The sequence below is a fragment of the Suricata suricatta genome, chromosome 8 (assembly GCF_006229205.1).
Source record: "Suricata suricatta isolate VVHF042 chromosome 8, meerkat_22Aug2017_6uvM2_HiC, whole genome shotgun sequence".
Taxonomy (NCBI): Eukaryota; Metazoa; Chordata; class Mammalia; order Carnivora; family Herpestidae; genus Suricata; species Suricata suricatta.
The window spans coordinates 47,612,213-47,627,769 of NC_043707.1; the positions used below are offsets into that span (position 1 = coordinate 47,612,213).

At 41.4% G+C, this 15,557-nt stretch overlaps 1 protein-coding gene across 1 annotated transcript in view; it reads left to right on the top strand.

Moving 5' to 3' along the window:
• Nucleotides 1-4: 4 nt before the first annotated feature.
• Nucleotides 5-15,557, top strand: part of TRIM33 (tripartite motif containing 33) — a gene marked incomplete at its 5' end in the record, with an annotated part of 120,481 nt that continues 104,928 nt past the window's right edge. Inside the window, one exon of the mRNA XM_029945786.1 lies at nucleotides 5-239. Within this exon, the coding sequence (XP_029801646.1) occupies nucleotides 5-239 (235 nt within the window). The remainder of the gene's footprint in view (nucleotides 240-15,557) is intronic.

A 15,557-nucleotide genomic window follows, 5' to 3' on the forward strand; every position in this document is an offset into this window, starting at 1 on the left:
GCCGGCTCCAGCTCCAGCCTCGGCTCCCGCTCCGGGTCCGTCGGCGGGGCCGCCTCCTGGACCGCCAGCCTCGCTCCTGGACACCTGCGCCGTGTGTCAGCAGAGCTTGCAGAGCCGGCGTGAGGCGGAGCCCAAGCTGCTGCCCTGCCTTCATTCCTTCTGCCTGCGCTGCCTGCCGGAGCCGGAGCGCCAGCTCAGCGTGCCCATCCCGGGGGGCAGCAACGGCGACATCCAGCAAGGTGAGCGGGAGGCCCTGCCTGAGGTCTGGGCCGAAGGGGATTTGCGGGCCTGAGGAGGATCTGGGGACGGAGGTGCCCGGGCCCGGGGTCGCTCGGACCGGCGCGATCGTGAGGGGTCTGAGAGGTGGAGGACACGGCCCCGGGACAGTTTCCAGAGAAGGTGGGCAGCCGGAGATAAGGGGAGGGTGCAGGGAGGGGTGCCGGCGGCGAGAGGCTGGGGGAGGGGACCCCGGCTGCGAGGGTGGTTTGGGGTGTGCGGATAAGGGCGGGGAAGGCGTGGACTCCGGCAGAGCGCAGGTTCCGGAGCTGGTGGACTCGGACAGAGAAAGGGGACGGGACCTGGGAAGCCGCCTGTGACGAGTGTTTTGGGAGGAAAAGCCTGTAGCGGGAGAGGTGTTGAGTAGGTAAGCGGTATGGGCTGTGAGGACGAATTGCCTTGGAGGCAAGGATTTGACCTGTTCGAGGCCAGGGGAAAGCAGGACTAAAGACTAAATAGAGGAGGGTAAAGGGTATTGGAGAGTTTGGGGCTGAGAGAAGCTGAGTGAGACTAATTTTAGGATGACATTGGAAAGGAGGAACTCTGCAAAAGAAAAGAGCCGCGATGGGCCTGCGTGTGCAGGGAAATAGCCTAAGGTTTAGGGGTGAAGGAGAAATGAACTTTGTAGGGAATTGGGAGTTGGAGACAGCTGGATTTCATTGTACGTTAATGAGCCACTAGTGTTCCAGACAGTGTGCTAGGATTGAATAAAATACTCAGTGAGGAGCCCATTCGTAGTCCTATAGGGGAAACCAAGTATGCTGCTTACAGCGTAGGGGTGGGTACTTACTTGATGGTGGTTGTGACGCGTCAAGAGAAGGTCAGGGGAACTTCACTGAAAAGGAAGCCCTTGAGCAGGTTTCTTGTCGGGTGAGTAGTTCACTGGATTGGGGAGTTTTTAGGGCACAAGGTACTTGACCCATCCCTGAAGCTAAGGGTTAACTAGTCAGTGTCAAACACACTAGTGCTTCGGCAGTGAAACATACAAATATCTCACTGATGGGATAGACATAAGTAAGTTACCACTGTTCAAGGTGGGTTTTTTTTTTTTAAACATAGTTTATTTGTTTTTGAGACAGACAGCATGTGTGTGGGAGGGGCAGAAAGAGAGACATAGAATCTGAAAGAGGCTCTAGGCTCTGAGCTGTCAGCACGGGGCTTGAACCATCGAACCGCGATATCATGACCTGAGCCGAAGTCGGGCGCCCAGCCTGTTACTGAGCCACCCAGGCGCCTCTCAGGGTGGGTTTTGTTGCACGTATTTGAAAACTTTAAAATTTCAAAGTTCTTGAAATTCAGAACTGCAGGAAAGGTGTTGCTGACCTACCTGTACAACAGGCTTTCGGATTCATCTTGAAGTCTGTCTTGTACAGTGTAGACTAAAAGGAGTTCCTGAAGGGCTTTTCTGTCAAGTGGACCAAAGGAATCACATTTGTGATCCGAAAAGATCACTTGGGGGCACATTGGAGGGAAAGGGGTGGTAAAGTTGGTGAAAGAGAATTTTGACAGTGATCTAAGTGAGAAATGAGCATTTGGAATTAAGGACTGATAACAGGTATTAAGGAAGCATTTTGGAATGGGGGACAGGTATGGACTTTGTGAGACACATTTGAGTTCGGAGGTCTACTTTGTTACTTCCTGCTTGTGACTTGGACAGATAAATTTCTCTTAGCCTTAGCTTTTTCAGTTGTGAAACAAGGACAAAATTACCAACCTCATAGGATTATTGATAGACTGAATTAAGTACGTAAAGTGACTAGTACATGGTAGTTAACTAGTGAAATGGGAGAATCCCAAGCAGGTGGTCAGTACAGAGAGCCTGATGTGGGGGTTGAGCCCATGAAACCTTGAGATCATGACCTGAGCGGAAATCAAATTCAAGAGCCTGATGCTCAACTGATTGAGCCACCTGGGTACTTCAGTAGTAACTAATTCTAAGTAGCCTTGGGAATGGAGATGGGGGAGGGGGACTTGACATTGGTATAGGGGAGGCAAATGTGTTTAGACTTTTCCAGATTTCTTGTTTGGTGGGTGGCTGTGCTATTAATGCAAATAAAAGAAATCAGGAATAGGAGCATAGGTGTGTGTGTGTGTGTGTGTGTGTGTGTGTGTGTGTGTGTGTGGTGGAAAGGAGGATATAACGATTTCACTTATGATGTTTTGGGTTTGAGACTTACAGTAAAAATGTTAAGATTAAGGATTTGATTGATGTTGAAGATACTAAGTGATAATGGGTGTGTAGAGGGTGGATAATGGGTGTATAACTAACTGCACATGGCCTCATGAGTATAAGTAAGACAGGTGGGATTCAGTGCTCTTGTGGGAGCCTGGATTAGGTGAAAGATTTAGAGGGAACATAAGATGAAAATTATGTTTGATGTGGCTGAGGGACTGAGGTTATGAAATTGATGCTTTGATATTTATGCAGAAGAGAGAGAGAATAATAGTCTGTGAATTCTCTCTTCATTCTCTGTCCTTTGTTTTCGAACTCGGAGCAATAAATAGATGGGACGAAATATTGTCATTTTTAAGGCAATGTTGCTTTCTAACCAGTATCTAGAACAAATTTAAGTCTGGAAGCCACACCGTATTTTTAGACAGAGTCTAGAAAATAATTTGTTTAGTATTAACTCCTGTGTGTATCCTTTGCTGTACTCTTTTAAAAAGCACGCATGCTGTTCTAGAAGGAACACTGGGTTTTGGGTCAGGGGACATAGTTATGCCACTTGATTGTTTTCTGGAAAGAAGGTTTATAATGTTGCTGCTCCTTAGTTTCTTTATCTCTAAAATGTAGGTAATAATCCTACACCTCACTAAGTTAAATGAAATAATAAATGTGAAAATGGTTTTATAAATGCGAAGTGCTTTACAAATGTAAGATATTATCAGTGATTCCTTCTCTGGTCTAGGGAACCATAACTGGTAGTATAAGTCAACATGTTAAGTGATTTTGACACAGTGACAAGTGCATTACCCTTCCTTCTACCTGGCCTTTTTTCTGTTCCTCTAATACACCAAAGTTATTCACACTTTTTAGCTGTTCCTTTAGATCAGTAGTTTTCCAAATGTGGTTTCTGGACCAGCAGCATCAACATTATCTTCAGGCTTGTTAGGAATGCAAATTCTTGGGCCACACTCCAGACCTCTGACCAGCCAGCCATCTGTTTTAACAAGTCCTTTAGGTGATTTTGATGCACACTAAGTTTAAGTGCCACTTTTTTCTAGTGAACAGGTTCCTCACTTCAGATGTTGCCTCATTAGAAAGGCCTTCTCTGACTGCCCCCTTTTTTTTTTAAGGCTTTATTTTTTATTATTTTTAAAACCTATTTACATAGAGAGCACATACTCAGTCAAGCACATGAGCAGGGGAGAGACAGAGAGTGAGAGAATTCAAGCAGGCTGTACACTGTCAGCACAGAGCCTCTTGTGGGGCTCGAATTCAAGAACTATGAGACTGTGACCTGAACCAAGATCAAGAGTCAGACGTTTAACTGACTGAGCCACCCAGGCACCCCTAAGGCTTTATTTTTTAGAGTAGTTTTAGGTTTATAGGAAAATTAGGAGGAAGACATGGAGATATCCCATGTATCCCTAGTCCCCACACATACATAGCCTCCCCATTGTCAACGTCCCCCACCAGACTAGTCCATTTGTCACAGTTGATGGACTTGCACTGATAGATTATAATCACCCAAAGTCCATAGTTTACATTAGTGCTCACTTTTAGGGTTTGTGTATTTTGTGGGTTTTAACAAATAGATAATGACATGTATCCATCATACAGAGTATTTTTCATCACCCTAACGATCCTGTGTCTGATGTCCTTCTTTTTTAAAGTAGTCCTTCAGGTCACTCTCTTACATGTTACCTTCATAGTACAGCTAAAATCTAGAAAGTTTTCATGTTTTTGTTTACTCATTTATCTTTGTCCACTAGACTGTTGTAGAGTGAATGTTCATTAAATATCTTGAATGAGTGAGAATCATTTGGAGAACTTTTTAAAATATTTTTTTAAATGTTTATTTTGAGAGAGAATGTGCATAAGAGAGGGGCCCAGAGAGAGGGAGACTAGAGAGAATCCCAAGCAGGCTCCTCCCTGTCAGCTCAGAGCCTGACATGGGACTTGATCCCACGAACCATGAGATCATGATCTGAGCCCAAGTCAAGAGTTGGATATTTAACTGACTGAGCCATTCAGGTGCCTCCTCCCCTCACCCTCCTCCCTCAGAGAACTTTTTAAAATGCCACTTTGGGAGTTTTAGAAACTCCATTGATTTGGGGAATGATATAGATACCTCATGTGATTCTGATTCTGATACCTACCGCACTTTGAGAAGCATGGATTTAGATACTTTTAAGAGAAAGGTTGATTTATTTACTCTTGAAATATTTGGAGAATCAAAATGGGTAAATTAGTTAATATTTGTTGAATCTCAATTGAAACTGCTTTGTGGGGGTATATGGGTGGCTCAGTTGATTAACCATCTGAGATCAGCTCAAGTCATGACCTCACATGAGTTTGAGCCCCACATCTGACTCCATGCTGACAGTGTGGAGCCTGCTTGGGAGTCTCTCTCCCCCTCTCTCTGTCCCTCTCCTACTCATGCTTTCTCTCTCAAAAATAAATAAGCGTTAAAAATAAAGTGCTTTGTGATTTTAAAAAAAATTATATTTCAGGTTGAGTTTGAATAACTGTCAGTAGTAGGTGTGTATAGATTTGTCATGTGTCAATAAAAATATAAATTTGTATTGATGCATCTCAATAAACTCTCAAATGAACTCTTGAAGAAGATGAAACTTTAGTAGTAGGGGCTTCTGAGCATGGTTATATGGATGAAGAACTGGACTGAGAGTAACTTGCTTTGCTCTTAATTAGCTGTGTAGTTTTGGATAAGGCACAAGGCAGCTTCTTCAGGTCTTTTGCAGTATGAACAGGTTGAGTTCCTATCCTGAAAAATTCCTTAATTGTCTTGATTTTTATGCCAAGTTTTTATATCTACATAATTTTAATATTCTTATCATTTGTGGGAAATGATGGGAAAATCAACGTGGAAAAATGATTGTTTCGGAATCTCCAACTTACTATGAAAAGTCTGAGATGGCACCTTTCAGGTAGTAAGTGGGAGGGAATACCTGGGTCTGGTATGAAGAGCACCTTTTCACCGGGTTTCTGGCTGTCTTATCACTCAGTGAGGTGAGCCACTCTGAGGAGTCTCCTGTTTGAGCCCTAGAAAATTCTTGCTTCAGGAGTTTTTATGTGTGTGTGTGTGTATGGTTTGGTAGTTTGCTAGTTCTGTCGCTTATCTATTTGGGTACTTTTTAGGTCCTACTTTCTCTAATGCCCTATTTACATAAACAAGCTTGAGTTTTTGAATGATAATATAATCATCAGCAAGCAGTCAAAGCTGTGTCAAAGAAAACTGAAATACTTCTGTGGTTGGTTAAGTGCACACAATTCAAGACTTGAGTACCTGAATTCATTTTTGAGCTCCACCATTTACTACTTGAATGTCTATGGATAAGTTACTTAACGTCCATAAATTGATGGTAATAATCACATCTACTCCATAGTGTTATTGTGAGGATTCGGTGAGTTAATACATTGTAAAGTGCTTCATATAGTGCTTGGCACATGGTAAGACCCCCAAAACTGTTATTTCTGTTGTCTTCTAGTTGTCCCTCATTGTCTTTATGACTGCCTCTATACAATGAACAGAAGGAAGAGGAGGGCAGGTAAATTGGTGTCAGCACACCTGACAAAGTCCTTTGCATTCCAGATCTTTCCAGCTACTTAAAATTTATGATGTGGAAACTTGTAAACTAATAGTCTAAGACCCAAGTATTTACAAGATCTATCTGTACATCAAAAATTTTAGAAGACTCTAACTGCTTTTTATTTCCTTATCTATATTCTTAGCAGACTCTCAATGAGAATGCTTTAAAGTAGTCATTCTCAAAGATGGTCCTTAAAACATTGGGGAGATGTCTTGGATACAGTTTCAGACATTGACAGAGTTGAAACTGTTTTCATGGTAACATTTATTCATTATTTGCCTCATTCACTGTTCTGATGTTTCTGTCAGTGATGCAGAAGCAGTGGTGTATAAAACTGCTGGTACCTTAGCAGGAACAAGCCATACTAAAAGTCCGTGTATCTTTACCACCACATACTTAGAGTAAAAGCAGAAACAACAGCAAAAAACATACTAGTTTCATTTTGTCTTTGATGAAGCATCAGACAAGATCGGGCGCATTCAGGGTGGTATGGCCGTAGACTTTGGTGAAGCATCAGGACATTATTTTATTAAGTCTTGGTTTTTCTTTTTTTTTTTTTTAAGTGTATTTATTTTGACAGAGAGAGCGAGTGAGGGAGGGGCAGAGAGAGAGAGGGAGAGAGAATCCTAAGCAGGCTCGGCTCAAACTCACGAACAGTGTGATCATGACCTGAGCTGAAATCAAGAGTTGGATGCTTAACTGACTGAGCCACCCAGGCACCCCTAAATCTTGGTTTTTAATAAATGTGATGAAATGGGAAGTGTGCATAAAATGCTTCTCCTGCAGACTCCAGTGTAAGAAGGAAAGTACTTGTGTTTGAATTCAAAGCTGAATTAGCTTTTTTATTTTCATGGAAAATAATTTCTACTGAAAGAATGATTGACAAACTATGGTTTTGAGACATGAGTGTTTGGCAGCCATTTTCTCAAAAATGAATGAATTGAGTCTGTCAATTGAAGGAAAACTGACATTATATGATGCCAGTCTTAAAAATTGAGATTTTAAGTGAAAATTAGAATTTCAGAAAAAACTTGTATATTCCACCATGAACTTGATAACTTCCCAGTATATAAAGGCTTTTCTGGTGAGATTGGTCGTGTATTAAAGTCTCAAAGTTTTTTGATAGTGTACAGTGAAATGTCAACATTTGGAATATCTACATAATGAACCAAAATGCTCCAAATGACCAAAGCATCGTGTTACAAAATCCTGTATAGGAAAGAGATTTAAAGTGTAAAGTAGACCAGTAGATTTTAATGTACGGGAGTAATAAAAGTTCAGTATGGTTGGAAATTTCACATTGCTACTCACATTTAAGAAATACACTTGGGGGCGCCTGGGTGTCTCAGTCGGTTAAGCATCCAACTCTTGGTTTCAGTTTAGGTCATGATCCTTGGGTTGTGGGATTGAGCCTGGTGTTGGGCTCTGCATTGGGCATGGAGCCTGTTTAAGATTCTGTCTCTCCTCCACTCTCGCTAGCGCTGTCTCTCTCTCAAAATAACTAAATAGCTGAGCATGGAGCCTGCTTAAGATTCTGACTTTCCCTTTGCCCCTCTTCTTCACTCATGCTAGCTTGCTCTCTCTCTCTCTCTCTCTCTCTCTCTCTTCCCCCCCAAATAAATAAACAGTTTGGGTATGATATAATACAAAAACCAAAAAGTAGGGGTGCCTGGGTAGCTCGGTTGGTAGAGCATGTGACACGGTCTCAGGGTCATGAGTTAGAGCCCCATGCTGGGTGTGGAGACTACAGAAAAAAATATGTATACATACACACACACTCACACACACATATGTATATATAGTGTATTTATTTTTTATTTTAAGATTATTTTTTTTTAAGTAGACTTAATGCCCAGTGCAGAGCCCAACATGAGGCTAGAACTCCCAACCCTGAGATCGTGACCTGAGCTGAGATCAAAAGTCAGATGCTTAACTGACTGAGCCACCCAGATGCCCCAAGTCTTTGTCTTTTTCTTTCTTTTTTTTTTTCTTTTAGTTTGAGAGAGAGAGAGTACAAGCAGGAAAGAGGGGCAGAGAGAGAGAGAGAGAGAGAGAGAGAGAGAGAGAGATTAAATCTCAGTCCCACAACCCTGGGATCATGACCTGAGCTATAGTCACTCAACCGACTGAACCACCCAGGTGCCCCCCCGCACTGTTGTTTGAGAGCCCATTAAAATAACCTTCCCTTCCCTTTTTTTTAATATAGTTTATTTATTTTTGAGACAGAGAGAGACAGAGGATGACTGGGGGAGGAATAGAGAGAAAGACACACATACACACAGAATCTGAAACAGGCTCCAGGCTCTGAACTGTCAGCACAGAACCCCATGCTGGGCTCGAACCCATGAACCGCAAGATCATGACCTGAGCCAAAGTTGGACGCCTGACCGACTGAGCCACTCAGGTGCCCCTTTATTTTAAATTTATTTTTTTTTATAGTTTGTTTATTTTTGAGACAGAAGATGAGTGGGGGAGGGGTAGAGAGAGAGAGACACACATACAGAATGTCTTCTCTCTCTCTTTTTTTTAATCCGTAGCTATATGAGACCAGGTTTTCTTCATATTCTTTAACAAAACAATCTGTCACAACACATTAAATGTAGAAGTATATATTCAGCCCTCTAATATTAAACCAGACATTAAAGAGACTTAAAAAATGTAAAAACAATGCCACCCTTCACTAAAGCCTTTTTGTTTTAGAAAATGCAGTTCTTTTTTTTTTTTTTAAGTAGGCTCCACACCCAACATGGGGCTTGAATTCACAATGCTGAGATCAAGAGTTGGGTGCTCTACCAAATAAACCAGCCAAACACCCTGAAAATATAGTTATTTCTGATAAAAATTTTTAAACATGTAATGGGTTTATTTTATTTTTAATATTTATTTTTGAGAGAGAGTGGGGGAGGGAAAGGGCAGAGAGAGAGACAGACAGACAGACAGACTCCGAAGCAGGCTCCAGGCTCCTAGCTGTTGGCACAGAGCTTGACATGGGACTTGAACTCAAGAGCCCGAGATCATGACCTGAGCCAAAGTTGGATGTTTAACCAGGTGAGCTACCCAGTGCTCCTATTTTAAGTTTTTTAGGTGAGGAATATAGATTTTTTTTAATTTCTAACTAAAAATTGTTTTTGAGAGGGAGAACACGAGAGAAGTAGAAGGAGGGAAGGAGGGAGGTGGGGAGAGAGAGAGAGAGAGCATGAGCATCTTAAGCAGACTCTTTGCCCAGCCACCTAGCCCAACATGGGACTCTATCTCACAACCCTGAGATTATGACCTGAGCAGAATTCAGGAGTCAGAAGCTTAACTGAGCCACCCAGGTGCCAAAATCATGCACCAAAATTTAAAAAAAAAATTTTTTTTTAATGTTCATTTATTTTTGAGTGAAGGAGAGACAGTGTGAGCAGGGGAGGAGCAGAGAGAGAGGGAGACAGAATCCAAAGTAGCCTCCAGGCTCTGAGCTGTCAGCATAGAGCCTGATGCAGAGCTTGAACTCATGAACTGTGAGATCATGATCTTAGCTGAAGTGGGACATTTAACCAACTGTGCTACTGAGGCGCCCTCACAGTTGGTTTGTTTTTTAAATGGACTAATAGAATATATAATATTAATAAAAGAGACATATTTAATTTATTGTTATTAATAAACTTTTTAATAATTCTGTTTTATTTTTAATATTATACCCAATGCTGGATAAAACCTGTCTAAACTAAAGCTCTGTGAGGTCCTCCTTAATTTAAAGCGTAAGAGGGGGCACCTGGGTGGCTAAGTTGGTTAAGCGTCCTACTAAGCTCAGGTCATGATCTCACGGTTCGTGGGTTCAAGCCCCGCGTTGGGCTCTGTGCTGACAAGTAGCTCAGAGCCTGGAGCCTGCTTCAGATTCTGTGTCTCCCCCCTTCTCTGACTTTGCCCTGCTCGCGCTGTCTCTGTCTCCCAAAAATAAATAAAAACATAAAAAAAAAATAAAGCAAACAATTCTTTAAAAAAAAAAAAAGTGTAAGAGGGATTCCGAGACCAAAAGGGACAGTAATAAAATGGTAATGTAGAGTTTAGTCAGAATGTCAGTTTGTAGAATAGTAGAAGGTGGCAAATTTATACTGAGTAACTGAAGTGAACATTTTGTAAATAGCTCACTGTAGGTCTGCTCTTTTTTTTCTTCATATTTATGACTGTATGGCAGTTCTGTCACTTGCCTTTCCTGAGGTCAAGTTCAGAATTTGAGCTCATTGTGTTGGATACATTAACCTATGACTCTTTTGTGGCCACAAACTGAACCTCTGTCCCTAGCCAGCTTCTAGAATGGACATTGTTCTCAAGAGGGATTGGGGGGAAAAAGGATTGAATGAACATAAATGTATCATTTTTAGAAAAATGTTTATTTTTTATTAAAAATATTTTTAATGTTTATTTTTGAGAGACAGAGACAGAGTGTCAGCAGGGGAAGGGCAGAGAGAGAAGGAGACACAGAATCTGAAGCAGGCTCCAGGCTCTGAGCTGTCAGCACAGAGCCCAGTGTGGGGCTCAAACTCAGGAACACAAGATCATGACCTGAGCTCAAGTCGGCCGCTTAACCAACTGAGTCACCCAGGCGCTCCTTGAAAAAAATTTAAAGCCTTAATGATAGGTAAACAGCATGAATTATGTGGTACTAATGAATAATACTTTTTGAATGCTTATTATATGAAATTTATGTTGCTGCCTTTGTGAATTATTTGTCTGTATGGCTTCTAGTTTTCTTTAGCTAAATGCTCACACCTAAATTTTTTTTGATTTACAAGAGTCTTGATAAATTCCTCATACTGATCCTTTGTTGGTTATGTAAGTTGAAGTTTGAGTCTGGGCTTAAGATGGCTTGGTATGGTAGCCAGCCTCCAAGGTAACCCCAGTGTTCTCTCTCCTGGTATTCACATTCTTCTCTAGTCTCAGCCTATAGTGACTCAGAACTGGTCTGGGTTACCAAGAAAATACTGGAGAATTAAAGTGAGTTCTGAAGCTGGGTCACTAAAGGCAGACAGCTTTTTCCTTACTCGTTGGATCCCTTGTTCCAGATGAAAACAACTGCCATTGTAGCAGTTCTGTAAAGAGGCACATGTGGAGAAGAATTGAGGCCTTCTGCCAACCTCTAGCACCAACTTGCCAGTCATGTGAATGAGCCACTTTGGAGGTGGATTCTCTAGCGTGGTCAGGTTTTCAGATGATTGCAGTTTTGGCTGACATATTACTGCAGCCATTTTAGAGGCACTGAGCCAAAACTACTTGCCAAGTCATCCCCAAATTCCTGAGTCAAAGAAACTGAGGATAATGTATTGTTACTGAGTTTGAGGGTAATTTGTTATGCAGCAATAGATAACTAATACACTTGACTTTTTCCCCCTATTATTTCTCTTTTACTGTAGCTTTATAATAACCAATAAACTTTGTTATTCATTTAGGTAATTTCACTCTCCTCCATATATACCTTGTTTATCTTCAAGATGAGATCTTCATTGATGTTGACTTTTTGCTCTTATACATTTTAGAATCACGTGAAAGTTCATTTAAAAACCTTTTCGGGGTACCTAGGTGGCTCTGTTGGTTGAGCTTCTGACTCTTCTTGATTTTGGCTCTGGTCATGATCTCACACCTAAATTTCATGGGATCGAGCCCTGCAAGAAGCTCCACACTGAAAGCATGAAGCCTGCTTGGGATTCTCTCTGCCTCTCTGGATAGCTGCCACATGTGCATGTGTGCTCTCTCTCAAAAATAAAAACTTCTCAGCATTTTGGTTTGAAGTGCTTTGAATATACAGATCTTTCTTGATCTTTGATGGGATTACATCCCAATAAATCTATTGTGAATTGAAAATGTATCGATACACCTAACTTACTGTACATTACAACTTAGCCTAGCCTATCTTTTTTTAAAAATGTTTTAAAATGTTTTATTTTGTTTTTGAGACAGATTCAAAGCATGAGCGGGGAGGGGCAGAGAGACAGGCAGGCACAGAACCAAAGCAGGCTCCAGGCTCTGAGCTGTCAGCACAGAGCCCATGTGGGGCTTGAACCCACGGACGTGAGATCATGACCTGAGCCCAAGTCAGAGGCTTAACCCACTGAGCTACCCAAGGCGCCCCTAGCCTAACCTATCTTAATTAAATGTGCTCAGAACTCTTTTTTTAATTAAAAAAATTTTTTTAATGCTTATTAATTATTTTTGAGAGAGAGACAGAGTGTGAGCAGGCGAGGGGCAGAGAAAGAAGGAGACACAGAATCCGAAGTCGGCTCCAGGCTCTGAGCTGTCAGCATAGAGCCTGGTGTGGGGCTCGAACTCATGGACAGTGAGATCATAACCTGAACTGAAGTCAGACGCTTAACCACCCGCCCAGGTGCCCCAAATGTCCTCAGAACTCTTAACGTTAGTCTTGAGGTGGGCAAAATTGTCTAACACAAAATCTAATTTATACTAAGGTATTGAATATGTCATGTAATTTATTGAAAGCTGTGCTGAAAGTGAAAAATCAGAATGGTTTTATGGGTACAGAATGATCTTAAGTGTATTGGTTGTTTCCCTCATAATCATGTGGCTCACAGGGAGTTGTGGCTTGCTGCTATTCCCATCATCATGAATTAGTGTGTACTGCATATCACCTGCCTGGGAAAAGATCAAAATTCAGAATTCAAAGTATGTTTTTTTTTTTCCTGAACGCGTATCACTTTCACACCATCATAAAGCTGTAAAATTGGAAGTTGAACCGTTGTAAGTCAGAGACCATCTGTATAAATTAATTAGGGAAAAAATTGCTATCTTTATAATATGGTATCTGCCCATTCATAAACATTGAATGCCTTTCCATTAGCTATAATCTTCAGTGGTTTTGGAAATTACATAGGTTCTTAGGGTACCTAGGTGGTTCCATCAGTTAAGCATCTGACTCTTGATTTTGGCACAGGTCTTGGTTGTATGGTTTGTGAAACTGAGCCCGGTGTTGGGCTCTGTGTTGACAGTGTAGAGCCTGCTTGGGATTCTCTTCTCTCTGCCTCTTCCCTGCTTGTGCATTTGCATGTGCGTGCTCACTCCCACCCCACCCCAAACATTTTTAAAAACACCAAGAAAATTATATAGTTGTTTTTTTTTTTCATTTATTTATTATTGAGAGACAGAGAGAGACAGAGCACGAACCAGGTAGGGGCAGAGAGAGAAGGAGACCAAAATTCAAAGCAAGCTCCAGGCTCTGAACTGTCAGCACAGAGCCTGACACTGGGCTCGAACCTGTGAACTGCAAGATCATGACCTGGGCCAGAGTCAGTTGCTCAACCGACTGAGTCACCCAGGCATCCTGCATAGGTTTTTTTTTCCTACCCCCTGGAGATGTTTCACATATCTTATTCCTATATACTTTATAAACTTTATTCTTATGTACTTCATAGACTTTATTCTTACATATTTTATATATTATAGTTTAAAATTACGTTTAGTTGTTTGCTTTGTTGTTTTTTATTTTACCTTTTATGTTTAAAATACCAAAAGTATTCTGATTTCATATTTGATAATTACATTATGTGAAGTTCTTGAGGTCTTATTTTTACTATGACTTGCTTGTTCCTACTCTTTTTAAGAAATTTATTTTTTAAAGTTTATTTTGAGAGGGCAAGCATGAGTGTGGGGGGGAGAGAGAGAGAGAGAGAATGAGAGAATATCTCAAGCAAGCTCCACGCTCTGAGCGCAAGCCCAGTGTGGGTCTCAGTCCCACAAACCATGAGATCATGACCTGAGCTGAAAGCAAGAGTTCCATACTCAACAGACTGAGCCACCCAGATGCTCCACGTCGGCCTACATCTTGATCATAGTAGGTGGTGTCTTTTAATGTTGTATAGTTTGGGATTGTAAGCATGTTCATCAGAGCTTTATTTATGAAAGTTTCCAGACCTGGTTTGTGGGAACAAGCCTCCAAAGAATATTTTGCCTTTGCTTCTCTGAGGTGCCACCAATGCAAAATCACTGAGGGTAATTCTTTTTAATTAAAAAAATTTTTTTTGTTAAATTTTTTTTTAAATTTTTTAATGCTTTATTTATTTTTGATACAGAAGAGACAGAGCATGAGAGAGGGAGGGTCAGAGAGAGAGGGAGACACAGAATCTGAAACAGGCTCCAGGCTCTGAGCTAGCTGTCAGCACAGAGCGTGACGCGGGGCTCGAACCCACGAACGTGAGATCTGACCTGAGCCAAAGTCGGAGGCTTAACTGACTGAGCCACCCAGGTGCCCCTTGTTAATGTTTATATATTTTTAAGAGAGAGACAGAGCATGAGTGAGAGAGGGACAGAGAGATGGAGACAGAATCTGAAGCAGGCTTCAGGATCTGAGCTGTCGGCACAGAGCCCGGACGTGGGGCTTGAACCCACCAACCATGAAATCATGACCTGAGCAGACATCTGACACTTAAACCAACTGAGCTACCCAGGCACCCCCCAAAAATGTTAAAGTAATCTCTGTACCCAATGAGGGGCTTGAACTTATCCCAAGATCAAGAGTTGCATGTTCCACTGACTGAGCCAGTGAGGCATCCTTCTGGAACCTTTTATTTATTTTTAAATTAAAGTTTTTAAAAGTTTGTTTATTTTTTGAGAGAGAGACAGGGAGAGTGCAAGTAGGGGAAAGGCAGAGAGAGAGAGGGAGAGAGAGAATCCCAAGCAGGCTGTATACTGGCAGTGCCGAGCCTGATGCTAGGATCGAACTCACAAACCATGATTTGTGACCTGAGCAGAAAGCAAGAGTCGGACTCTTAATCAACTGAGCAAACCCAGGCACCCCTGGAACGTTTTACTATCCCTTTGTCCTTGTTCTTAAATACAGTGATGTGGCTCTATTGATTTTGCCCCCCTTTACATTGTTTTTAAAAGTTTACTGGACTTTTTCTATTATTTTTGTAATCTTTATTTTTAGTAACAAAAATTTAAGCTTAAGAATGTTTTTATAAGGATTCTTTCTTTTTATCTCTCATTCTTTTTGGAACTGTTACTGTTTGGATGTTAGCACTCGTGGGGTCACATCTCTCCTGTCTTTTTCCTTAGGTTTTCCTTTTTTTTGTTTGCTTATTCAACTGAAATTCTGAAAGACCTCCTTGACTTTATTTTCTAACTTTTCCCCTTTATATCTTGATCTTTTTCTCTTGGAGAATCTTTGATTCTCTTCCTGTTTGAGTGAAGCAATACACTTTTTTTAAGATTTTATTTTTAAGTAATCTGTACATGTAAGTAATCTGTACATCACAAATAATAAGCACCAAATTATATGGTGCTTGAACTTACAACTTTGAGATCAAGAGTCAGATGCCCTACTGACTTGAGCCAGTCAGGTAATACAATTTTTTTTAAATGTTTTATTTATTTTTGAAAGAGAGTGCACGAACGAGGGAGGGGCAGAGAGAAAGGGGGACGGAGGGTCTGAAGTGGGCTCTGCACTGACGGCAGTGAGCCTGATGCAGGGCTTGAATTAATGAGCTGTGAGATCATGACCTGAGCCAAAGTCGGAT